General features: G+C 38.0%; 1 protein-coding gene across 5 annotated transcripts in view; it reads left to right on the top strand.

The window, feature by feature from the left end:
- The window catches only part of Ripk2 (receptor interacting serine/threonine kinase 2), a 32,594-nt gene extending 20,160 nt beyond the window's left edge, over positions 1-12,434 (top strand). For 4 of the 5 annotated variants that reach the window (XM_042673189.1, XM_042673192.1, XM_042673193.1 and 1 more), the window contains 4 exons: positions 6,756-6,833; positions 8,166-8,259; positions 10,794-10,955; positions 11,909-12,434. In XM_042673189.1, the coding sequence (XP_042529123.1) occupies positions 6,756-6,833; positions 8,166-8,259; positions 10,794-10,955; positions 11,909-12,246 (672 nt within the window). In that variant the 3' untranslated portion in view covers positions 12,247-12,434. The remainder of the gene's footprint in view (positions 1-6,755; positions 6,834-8,165; positions 8,260-10,793; positions 10,956-11,908) is intronic. The other variant, XM_042673191.1, reaches the window with a different exon arrangement.
- Positions 12,435-12,995: the final 561 nt, after the last annotated feature.

Genomic DNA, 12,995 nt, shown 5'->3' with positions numbered 1-12,995 from the left:
GTTGATTGTTTTAAATTTAATTTATTGTCAAGGTGATGTACAGTTACATAAGTAAGGGAGTCAGTACATTTCTTGTCCGACTTGTTAACCTCTTTCTCATTTTTCTCCCACTTTCCTTTCCCCCTGGATCACTCTCTCCCCCCAAGTTATACAGTTCATTCTAACATAGTCTTGTGAGTATCACTGTTGCATTGGTTTGCTTTCTTACCAGAGGGTTTTCCCTTGCCATACAGATGGCTACTTTCAGATTTAACCTTTCCAGAGCCCTCGAGATTCAGGTATAACTTCAGCCTATCTAATGAAAGCCACCGATATATGGTGCATGTCATGCGTTAACATCACCAAAAGTGGATGTGTATGCATTTTAAGCCTTCACTGACCTCTTTCTAAATGTATTATTGTTATTAGAAGGGTGATGAACAGAGGAGATTACAGTTATATAAGTCACCTAATGAGCACATTTCTTTTTGGACAGTGTTACCCCTTCCTTCATGCACTCTTGGTTAAGTTCTAACACCTACATAAGGGATGTTTGAGTGCTTGTTCTCTTTCTGTTGAATGGACTTGGGTTTTTCTGAGCTATATTGCCAAGTTAAGATGAGAATTTATCATGGAAGTCAAAAATTATATTTATTTATTTATTAGGTATTTTGTTCCAGTTTTTCTTGTTTTTGTTTGTTTTTAAAAAAAATACTTATGTCGCATGGACAACAGTAGCAATAGAAGCTAACATGAATTTCCTAAGACAACTGTTTATTCAGTCTGGCTCTTCTGGATGGAAACAATTGAAGGGACCTGTTATTGCTTTTAAAGGCCAGGTGCTATTCATTCACACCTGTAATCCTAGGTACTCAGGAGGCTGAGATCTGAGGATCACAGTTCAAAGCCAGCGTGGATAGTAAGTCTGTGAGACTCTTATCTTCCCTTAACCACCAAAAGTTGAGCCAGAAATTGAGCTATGGCTCAAATATTAGAGTACTAGCCTTGAGCAAAAAAAAAAACTCAAGGATAACACTCATGCCTTGAGTTCTAGCCCCAGGACCAGCACCATTCTTTAAAAACAAAAAATTATGGTGAAATAAGGATACAGGTTGGCCCATTGTAACAATGAGATATACAAGACACTGTGTTGAAACTATGTTGAAAAAGAACTTTACAGCTTCAGAGCAGGGCCAGGTAGGGAGAAGTTGGGGAGGTAGGGAGGGAAGGGATGGTAGGGGAAAAACAAAGGAGGGGGTAACAATGCTTGATAAGAAGTGTACTCATTACCTTACTCATGTAAGTGTAACCCCTTTTTACGGTATCTTTACAATAAAAAAATATTAAAAATATTTTATTGTCTTTAATTACTTGCACAAAGGAGTTGCCATGCACCAAAGCAGTTTATGAATACAGTGCTTCTTTATCAATGTCACCCCTTTCAACATTCTTATCCAGCCTTCCAACCACCCTTTAACTCACTTTTCCTAATTTTGTAAGATATGTATTGCATCTTTTTCCATTTAACAAAGCAATTTGTGTGTACAATGCATCTTTTTTTCATGCATTTTATCGTTATTATAAAGGTAATATATAGCAGGGGTTACAGTTACAAAAGTCAGAGTACATTTCTTTTTAATAATGTCTCCCCCTTCCCTCACTCTCTCCCATTTTTTCCTTCCCATCCCCACCCACAAGTTTTAAAGTTCATTTTCAACATAGTATCTAGTGAGTACCACATTTGTTTACCCTTTGTCTCACCATTTCTGTGCTCCCCTGGACCCTCCCAAAGAGAGGTAAAAGAACAAATCTGACAAAAAGAAAATAAAACAGCCACAAAGGAAAAAAAAAACTCTTGTTTCCATTTCTTGGAGTTCATTTAAAAAAAAAAAATACTATTTTATATGATCAGATTCACATACCTATTGCACCTTTGTATTCCTCTCCTAAAAATATCCTCATTGTGTGTGAATGTCTAGAGAACTGTATAATTTTTTATGTCCCAGAGTTTGTTTGTTTTTTTTCTGGTCATGGGGCCTGAACTCTGGGACTGGGCACTGTCTCTCAGCTCTTCTACTCAAGGCTAGTGCTCTACCACTTGAGCTACAGTGCCACTTCCAGCTTTTTCTGCATATGTGGTGCTGAGGAATCGAACCCAGGGCTTCATGCATGCAAGGCAAGCACTCTACCACTGAGCCATCTTCCCAGTCCCGTGTCCCAGTGTATTTTTTTATCCATCAATTGTATAGGCACATTCTAACTACCACAAATGAGGGAAAACATGTGACCTTTATTTCTGTTGGGTCTGGCTTACTTTCTCTGTCTTTCCATTTCCTTATAAATAGTACAATATCATTCTTTCTGATAGATGAGTAGAATCTCATTGTGTGTACACTACATTTTCTTGATCCATTTGTCCATTAAGAAAGATCTGGGCTAATTCTATGTCTTGGCTACGGTGAATAGTACTGCAATGAACATGGTTGTGCTGGTAGCTTTAGTGGAGCCTTGTTTGTGTTCTACTGGATAAATGCCCAAGAGTGGTATTGCTGGGATAGCTTTATATTTAGTCTTTTAAGAAATTTCCATACTTCCAGAGTGGTCGAACAAGTTTATATTCCCACCAACAGTGTAATGGAGTTCTCTTTTGGCCACATCCACATCCGCATTTGTTATTGTTAGTTTTCTTGATATTGGCCATTCTAACTTGGGTGCAGTGGAATCTTGATGTTGTTTTGATTTGTATTTCCCTTATGACCAGAGAATACAATGCATCTTGATCTGTACATACCCTTTCAACATTTTCACTCCCACTTCAACCTACTCCTTCCCTTATTTTTCTTAATTTTATGATATATACAATGAATTCTTAACTGCATTCTTCCCTATCCTTTTCTTCATTCTTCTACTCCTCTCCCCTTGGCCCCACCCCACCTCTTGCAAATACCCATTTCCAGTACTTACTTTGTTGTGCTGTGATTTACGCTTTCTAAAGCAAGCACTATTCTTGAGGTCAGACTAAGCATTATGTAGCACTCAATTGCTTTCATTAAACTGCACATAGTATGTTATAAAAACACCAGTTAATCAAACATTTTGGTTATGAACAGTCACATTCTACAATGTCTTTGTTACTGGATGATAGATACTTCTTTGGCCCTTTGTGGGTTTTTTGTTTGTTTGTTTTTCATTTTGGTGTCCTGGCAGAACCTTCAGTTTAATGGGAATGTCATAAAGGAATCAACCACTTAGTCAAACTGAAAATTTGTGGTTATTTTGATAGCATTTCACTGAGTCCCTGAGCTTGGTTTCTGAATAGGGGTAGTTATTTCCAAAGATACCACATTCCACTTAGTAGATACAAACTTCTGAAAGTATTTCCTTTTACCTTATCTTTCTAGTTCCCTTTTTCTCCTCACAACTTTCTCTTTAATTCTCTTCTCTTTCAAAGTGAGATGAATGAGCCTATTGTCTCGATAAAGAGAAAGAACCATTCTCCCTCCTCTTTTGCCTCAAAACAACTTTTAGTTGGTATTTTTAAGTAGAGCATTATTTTCATACCATTTAATGTATTCTATCATGTTCTTATACTATATTTTGGTTTTACTTAAATTGTTGTGTTGTGATTTTTCTATTTAAACATTTTAAATCATTGTATCAATTCTTTTTAAATTCTGCTGTCATATTCTTTCTAGGGAACAATAGCATCTGATTCTTTTGGTGAGATGATTTAGAATACAGAGGTTAATCTCTTACATAACATTTCACCTAGCTAGCTAATGGTGTGGCCCACAGAAGAATACAAATTTATAAGTTGGATGTGGTGATATATGCCTGTAGTCCCAGCAACTCTGATGCAGAGGCAAGAGAATCATGACTTTGAGACCAGCCTAGAGAGTATAGGTAGCATAGTGAAAACTTGCCTCAAAAAAATAGTAAACATGGGACCTATGTTTCTTTGGGCCTGGCTTACTTCACTTAATATAATTTTTCCAAGTATTTCCATTTCCTAACAATGAGATGTAAAGGATACTATGTTGAAAAATGAACTTTACAATTTAGGCAGGGGGATAGGAGGGAGTGTAGTTGTAGAGGTGGGAAGGAAGGGATGATAGGGGAAACAAAGGAGGAAGCAACAATGCTTGATAAGAAATGTACTCATTACCTTGCTCATGTAACTGTAACCCCTCTGTACAGTATTTTCACAAGAAATAACATTTTAAAAAATAGTAAACATTTTCATATAGAAATTTCTAGAAAAAAAATTGCTATTTAGAGTGACTTGCTTTGTTGCATCATCTATGGGGTTTTTTTGTTTGGTTGTTTGGCTTTGGTTTTTTATGTTGGTCGTGGGGCTTGAATTCTGGGCTTGAGCACTGTCCCTCAGCCCTTCAGCTCAAGGAGAGCACTCTACCACTTGAGCCACAGCGCCACTTCAGGTTTTCTAGTGGTTTATTGGAGATAAGAGTCTCACGGACTTTCCTGCCTGGGCTGGCTTTGAACTGTGATCCTCAGATCTCAGCCTCCTGAGTAGCTAGGATTACAGGTGTGTGCCACCGGTGCCAGACCATCTATGGTTTTTATAGTTCTTTCCACTAGCCCTATAACTTGTATTTTTGTAGGTAAATACTTCCGGTATCTTGAAGAGTAAAAACTGCACAATTATTTTCTTTAGTATTCTGTTTTATTTCTTTCTAATTCATAATTTCATGAATAATTTCATAATAATAGATAATTTGAATTACACATGGTAGTTATGAACAGCAATGGTTCATGAAAAGACACTGTTTAGAAGAAATGTTGCAGCAGAGCACAAAGAAGCCTCATGTAGAGGCATACCCAAGAGCAACTTTTAAAAAGACACAGAAAACAATGCATTTACAAATGTTTGTTGAGCTATTGTTTTCTCCATATTTGGCTAGATGCATCATATGATCAGGTGAATCTTTTTTCCGTCATAGCAGATAACTATAACTGGATTCAGAAGTTAGCCATTTTTAAAGTTCTGAAAAGCCACATTACACTGGTGTGGAGAATGAAGCCAACTTAGAGTTCCTTTTTAGTGTGTGTACGTGTATATGATCCTGTAATCCTCTTCACCTTCCAATTTCCACTCCTTTTCCATTTCTCCCTCCTACTAGTCCCTTCCTAGACTGTTCCGTTTTGACATTCATATTCTGTTATCATTACTATCACCATCATCATCATCATAATCACTATCATCATCATTCTGGGTTTATACTCCACAAATGAAAGGATGATATTTGTTTTGTTTTAGTTTGATTTTTCTTTCCCTATCTTTATGATAATCTCCAGATCCATCCATTTTCTTGTAAATGACATAATTTCACTTTTCTGTATGGCTGAGTGTCAGTACACACTGTATTTTACTTATCCATTCATCAATAAGGCTGATTCCACAGTTTGGCTCTTGTGAACAAAGCTGGAATGCAAATATCTTTCTTGTATATTGACTTACAGTCCTTGGGATATGCCAAGAGTCATATGATAAAATCATAAGAAAGGTCAATTTTTATGTTTTTTTGAGGAAATCGCATACTGATTTCTATAGTGGTTTCACTGATTTATGTCACAGCAACAGTTTATTAAGTAGAATTCTTTATCTAATTGTTGCGTGTTTTTATAGTGATTACCATTGTGACTCAAGTGAGGTAGAATTTTAGTGTGATTTTGATTTGCATTTCTTTTATGGCTAATGATATTGAACATACACACACACACACACACATACACACACACATTTGCAATCATGGGCATTGGGCTCAGGGCCTAGGCACTTTCCCTAGGCTTTTTCACTCAAGGCTAGTGCTCTGTCACTTCAAGCCACACTGCCACTTCCAGTTTCTGGGGAGTTAATTGGAGATAAGAATCTCACCAACTTTCCTGCAGAGTCTGGCTTTGAACCATGATCTTTAGTTCTCAGTCTCCTGAGGAGCTAAGATTTACAGGCATGAGCCACAGCGCCCAGCCATTCATTTATTAATTAGCCATTTGTATTTCTTTTTCTGAGAACTATCCAGTTAATTTGGCCATTTGATAATTGGATTATTCGTTTAATTTTTGAGTACTTTGTATATTCTGGATATTAATCCTTTATCCATTGAATAACTGATGAAGATTTTCTCCCATTCTGTGCATTGATTCTTCATTCTGGTAATTGTTTCTTTTGTTGTACAAGGGCAATTTAATTTCATGCATCTCAGTTTGTCCATTCTTACTCTTACTTGCTGAGCTACTAGAGTCGTATTTAGAAAATACAGAATTTTGTTGTTGGTGGTGGTGGTCATGGGGCCTGAACTCTGGGCCTGGGCGCTGTCCCTCAGCTCTTCAGCTCAAGGCTAGTGCTCTACCACTTGAGCCACAGCACCACTTCTGGCTTTTTCTGCTTATGTGGTGCTAAGGAATCAAACCCAGGGTCTCATACATGTAAGGCAAGCACTCTATCACTGAGCCACCTTCCCAGCCCAGAAACTTTCATTATATCAATCTTTAGAACAATTCTGCATATAAGCCTATGTCAATGATGCAGTGCTAACACTGAGATCTATAATTCACTTATGGCAACCCATTAATGTGCAGTTGGATTCAAAATCTGTTTCTCTAAGACATTTCCCTATTCTGCCTTTAAGTTGGGTATTTTTAATTGGTTTAGATTTTGTTTCCATTAATTTAGTACATAAAATACAAGTAATTATAGTTTACTTTGATAATTTTTGAATCATTTCAGCTAAATTGAACATTTATGCTCATTCCAGTTACAGAGTGCTTCAAGTTCATGTGATAAGAAAATGGAGCTGTCTCTGAACATACCTATAAATAATGGTCCACAGGAGGTAAAAAAAAAAATGCATATATATTTGTGTGTTTGTGCGTATATTTAAACCTGAAATGTGAGAAGAATATGAAATATCATTTAGTCTAACTCCTTTCTTTTTTTGTTTTTTTGTCGGTCCTGGGGCTTGAACTCTGGGCCTGGGCACTGTCCCTGCACTCTTCAGCTCAAAGCGAGCACTCTACTGCTTGAGCCACAGTGCCACTTCCACTTTCTAGTGGTTTATTGGAGATAAGAGTCTCACGGACCTTCCTGCCTGGGCTGGCTTTGAACCATAATCCTCAGAGCTCAGCCTCCTGAGTAGCTGGGATTACAGGCATGAGCCATCAGCGCCTGGCTCTAACTCCTTTCTTAAATGATAAACTAAAGCCCAGGGAGCTTTCAGAATGTTTTTAGTACCTGTGACAATGTCTAATGTGAAATGCAGACATTCTGATTCCCATTTTAATATTTATTCCATCAGATCACCTTCTTGCTTCTTTGGCATTGATTTCTGCCTTTGTTATTGTTTTATAAATGAATAATGTATGTAGCAAGTTACTGATTATAACCACAACTGTATGTATGCCACCTTGTCCTTATTTCTTTAGAAGCCAATAAAAGAAAAAAACCATTTTTTATTGCTCACCAAGAACAATTTCTGCAGTAGCATCCATTCAGACATATTTCATAAGCCATATTTTTCAGAGTAGACTTGTTTATAGATACAGAAAAGTAATAATTCCTTCAAAAGAAGCCTAAAGTTTACTACTTGGCTTTCTACTTACTGCATTATCTGATTTGATCTACATTGTCTAATTTGCTCCCAGAGCCCATGCATGCCCAGTACAAAGCTAGGAACCTAAGAACCAGATAGCTAAGATGCTTATTGAAGATCAGTTGTGGCAAAACTGGGAGTAGATTCAAGTTCCCTGCTACTTTCTCCAGCCTTTCCCTTTTCCTTAGGTTGAAAGAACCCAAGAATAGGCACTTACTCTAAAGCAATAAATAAACAGAGTCCAGATTGCAAATTTCCCATCCACTGTTTTTGCCCCTGGACAAAGCCTATGGAATCCTGTAGGCCATATTGAAAAAAACAAAAACATTATTTCTAATATATAAGTAATGCCCTATCTCCCCCATTTGAGCTAATAAGGAAATGAAGTATGTATTAGTTGGTGATTTTATTTGATTTTTCTTTAATTCTCTAATTTTGTAGTAGTTCTGTCTTCATTTGTATTAACCCCAAAGCAAGGAACTATTTAAAAACTGAAGCTATATCAAAGTTAAGAGTTTTTATTAACCTTTAGGAATAAAGCTTCCCTGACTGCTTTGCTGTGTCCTTGTTCACTAGGAATCGTGTGGGTCCTCTACAGTCTACCAAGGTAGTGGCTTTCCTGGAACCTCGAGATCCCTGGCTGCTACACAAGACAAAAGCTTTTTATCTGGTACTTTAATTTTCCAGTCAGTATTGACTTATAAGCTTTATGTTTTCTTTTACGATCACATTATTGGCAACCGGTAATGGTTTGCATGGAACATATCTTTCATTTGCATTCATAACCTTTTTTAAAGTGACAAGATGTGCCTAGGTAAAAATAGCAGTGACATGTTCACTAATGCTCAGCACACTTAGGAGCTGAAGGCATTACACTGGACACAATGGAAGGGAGAAATGAAAAGTGGTCATATTTTAGGAGAGAGAGAGATCTAGTGGTTCAGAAAAAGGGTTTTAGTGTTTGCAATGTACTATTGACAGTCTTACTGAGGGGGAAGTCTGCATTAATCTGGGTAACACAGCTGCTTGGTGGCAACCCTGAGACATGGCTGAGGCCAGGTCTTTACATAAGTATTGTTCATCTCATTCTCCTACATGAGACTGTCATCATGAAGACCTTTTTCCTGGCTGGAATCTGGACCTCTAGTTATGAGCGATAGACACTGCAGGCTAAAGGAGCAACACAGAGGTCCAGAAGCTAGAAAGCAGTGAGTAGTTTGGTTTAGCTGATGGAGAAGATAAAGGAAATAAAATCAGGAGAGTCATACTATAAAGAATTCTGACAGGGCTCAACTTGGTGGCTCATACCTATATTCTCAACTGCCCAGAAGGTAGAGATAAGGTACTTTAAAACAAGCTGAGGCAAAAAGTATGGGAAACCAAACAAGCCAGGCATTGTGGTTCATGCCTGTCATCCCCACCCCTCACGCACACATGGGAGGGAAATAGGTGGGAGTATCACAAACACTGAACTGACTGGGACAATAATCTGGAGGCGCTGTCTAACTAAAGCAAAAAAAAAGCAGGCTCAAGTCATAGAGTGCTTGTACAAGGCCTTAAATACTGAAGAAAACAAAAAGAGGAGAAGGGGATTCTAACAGTCAGCTAGTTGGTTTTTTGTGGGAGTTTTGGGGGTTTGTTTGGGGATTTTTTTTTTTTTTTTTTTTGGTTCTGGTCATGAGGCCTGAACTCTGGGCCTGGGTGCTGTCCCTCAGCTCTTCAGCTCAAGGCTAGCGCTCTACCACTTGAACCACAGCTCCACTTCCGGCTTTTTTTTTCTGCTTATGCATGCAAGGCAAGCCCTCTACCACTGAGCCACCTTCCCACCCCTGTTTGGGGATTTTTGTTTTGTTGTTTTTTGCCAGTCCTGGAGCTTGAACTCTGGACCTGGATACTGTCCCTGAGCTCCTTTTGCTCAAGGTTAGCACTCTACCACTTGACCCACAGCACCACTTCCAGCTTTTTCTGTGATTAACTGAAGATAAGAGTTTCACAGACTGTCCTACCCAAGCTGGCTTTGAACCGTGATCCTCAGATCTCAGCCTCCTGAGTAGCTAAGATTATAGGTGTGAGCCACTGATGCCCGGCTAACTAGTTGTTTTTTAACTTGAGTAAGGAATTACTTAAATTTTGAACAATGATGTAATTTAAGATTTTGCTTATATATTCCTGCCTGAAATATGTAAGATATTATGAATGGAAAAGGAGACCTGAGGAGGGGAGACTGTGTACAAGTCCAGGTAACTGGTCTAGTGAAAAGCATGAGGGTTGTGAGAGAGATTACAGAGGACTGGGTAAATCGAGAGGACTTTATAATTTTTCACTTAAAGGAATTGAGCAAGAAAAGATCCAGCTGAGTAAGTTCTTGAGACTGGTCACTGGGAGCACACTGGTGCCATTAACAAAACTAAGAATTGAGAGATAGAGGGACAAATGGTGAACAAATACAGCGATGGTACTCAGTAGACATTGTATTGAAAATGAACTGTATAACTTGTGGGTGAGGATGGGAGGGAGGAAGGGAGGGAAGAGGTGACATTGTCAAAAAAGAAATGTACTCATTACCTGAGTTATGTAACTGTAATCCCTCTGTATAATAACAGTTAAAAATGGGGAAAAAAAAGAATTGAAACAGATTTCACAGCTAAGCAAGCGATTAAGATCCTGCCCCTCTTTTCTTGTTTTGCTTTATTTTGTTTTTATTTGGGGCACTAGCCCTACCTATAAGAGAGATGTCCAGTGGGCCATTGAGAATGTAATACAATACTCAACGATGACAAAAATGTGATTATATTCAAAGGTAGAGATGAATAATTCAGGCCCTGAGATTGAATAGAGGGAAAAGTGAAGACACATGTCATACAAGATCAAACACACTTAAAAGACTGTGACATACAGAACACCTTTCAAGTGCAGAAGGAAGATGACAAATAAATGTAGGGTTATGGGAAGTGAAATTCTATGATTTATATTTATAGGACAGCCAAGTTCAGACTAGAACATAGTAAAAAAAAATTCAGTATGTACCCTTATTTGTCCTAAAAAGCATTCATTTGCAGAATTAAGTTTCTGAAGCAGTTTTGACAGCAGTGTAAAACTGAAGACCTTGGAGCCTTCCTGCTCTATGACCCAAATATTGACGTTTTTGCTGACAGGAATATGTAGGGAATATTCCACTCCTAACCAGGACATTTTGTTTGGAAGGAGAAGCTGAGGACTGTTCTACCGTGAAGCCACATCACTGCACAGTGCATCGCAGCTGGGACAGCTCCGTTACTGCCTCTCAGAGGGCAACATTCTGTGATCACAAGACCATGCCATGCCCTTCAGCAATAATAAACCCTCTCCTGTCTGTGGGAAGTTCAGGTAAATACTTTGTATATACAACATGCTGTAAATGGTACATTGGCCTCACATTTTCAAGGCCAGTAGAGTCACCATGAAATGGGATTTCTTTACTTGTAGTTTCTTGATATGGTAAACCTATCTCCTTAAGTTGGAAAGCACTGTCAGGCCCAGTGCTGATGAATAATTAAATAGTCACAGATAGTATCCCAAGAACCAGTCAGCAAAAGAAAAGAGATAAGCCTATTTTTTAACAAATACACTGATAGCTTCTACATTTGAAGCAAACAAACAAAAAACAAACCCAAAAGCAAAAACAAAAAAAGCAGTGTTTGCCCCATGTATACATACAGTATACAGAAAGGGAATACTGGAAAGTAAAAGAGACAATGACCCAAACCTCTGAATGTTTCTTGAAAACTAAGGGCATTCTCAAAAGTACTGTTCATATTGTCGTCTTAAAAGAACTAATTGTTAGACTATTACTTTTTTTTTTGTCAGTCATGGGGCTTGAACTCTGGGCCTGGGCTCTATCTACACATTCTACCACTTGAGCCACAGCGCCACTTCCAGTTTTCTGAGTGGTTTATTGGAGATAAGAGTCTCATGGACTTTCCTGCCCTAGCTGGCTTTGAACCATGATCCTCAGATCTCAGCCTCCTGAGTAGCTAGGATTACAGGCATGAATCACTGGCACTCGGCTTAGACTATTACTTTTTCATTCAGATTTTGCAGTCAAGGCTGGTGCTTTACCACTTAAACCACATTTCTACACTTGCAACTTTTTACTGGATAACTGGAGTCTCTGGGATTTGTTTGCTTGGATCAGTTTTGAACTTTGATCCTCAGATCTGTTTCCTGAGTAGCTAGGGTTATAAGCATGAGCCACTGGAGCCCAGCTTTCAGGTTATCTTCTTTTCCATTATTGTGTATCTCCCTCACCTTTCTAATTGTTCATCACTGCTCTACCACAGAGCGCCTACAGCCTGGTATAGCCCAGCAGTGGATCTTGAGCAAACGGGAAGATATTGTGAGCCAAATGACAGAAGCCTGTCTTAACCAATCACTGGATGCCTTACTAGCCAGGGACTTGATCATGAAGGAGGACTATGAACTGATTAGTACCAAACCTACAAGGACATCAAAAGTCAGACAATTACTGGATACTACTGACATCCAAGGAGAAGAAGTTGCCAAAGTTATAGTTCAAAAGTTGAAAGACAACAAACAAATGGGTCTTCAGCCTTACCCAGAAGTACTTGTGGTTTCTAGGTCACCATCTTCAAACTTCCTTCAAAATAAAAGCATATAACTGAGTCTTTTTTGAAGAAGAAACTTTATAGATGGTTATTTATGTCTGTTACCTTCAAAATGTTTTTACAAAAGAATGTGAGTATTAGAAGATTTTCTGAAGTTTTGGGGGAGTTGAGAACAAAGAATCTTCTCCCCTAATATTGCAATATTTTGTTAAATAATGTAAGTAAAAAGTTTGCATTTTGATATATTCTTCAAATTTTCTTGTATCTTTCATTAACTGAGCCTGTTTTCAGTGTAATAATTACATTTTTCTTGTAAGTAACATTGTCTCGAGACATCATGTTTCTGATGGAACGCATTTTCACTCTGTTTCTCTATAGGTTATTTATTAATTGTCTAAATCAATTGAATTTTATGAAGTGTTTACTCTTATTGGCAAGTCAGGGCCAGTTAGGCATTCCTAGTCTACAATTTTCTCTAAAGGATTACTACTTTTTAAACTCCATTATCTAGATTGAATTTCTAACTTTTATTTATAAACTCTTTACAAGGTTGTTTCAAGGAACACGAAGGATATATAAAGAAAAATTAAAATTAACAATGGTTGTCATTCCATTTTTAACTTCAGCCATCTCTTGTCTCTCACCAACAACCAAGCTAACCAAAGACACCAGGGCTTTGAGGACTTTTCTGCGCCATTGTTCCTGATCATATCTGAAGTACATGCTGACTTGATTTGAGAGGTTTTGGAGTGAGTTTAGGTTTTGCTGTTATTGTGGTTTGGTTTAGGTTTAGATTGTTTCC

Source organism: Dipodomys spectabilis, unplaced genomic scaffold, assembly GCF_019054845.1.
Source record: "Dipodomys spectabilis isolate Male_0828 unplaced genomic scaffold, ASM1905484v1 ptg000783l, whole genome shotgun sequence".
Lineage (NCBI taxonomy): Eukaryota > Metazoa > Chordata > Mammalia > Rodentia > Heteromyidae > Dipodomys > Dipodomys spectabilis.
This window is presented reverse-complemented; position numbering and strand designations above follow the sequence as displayed.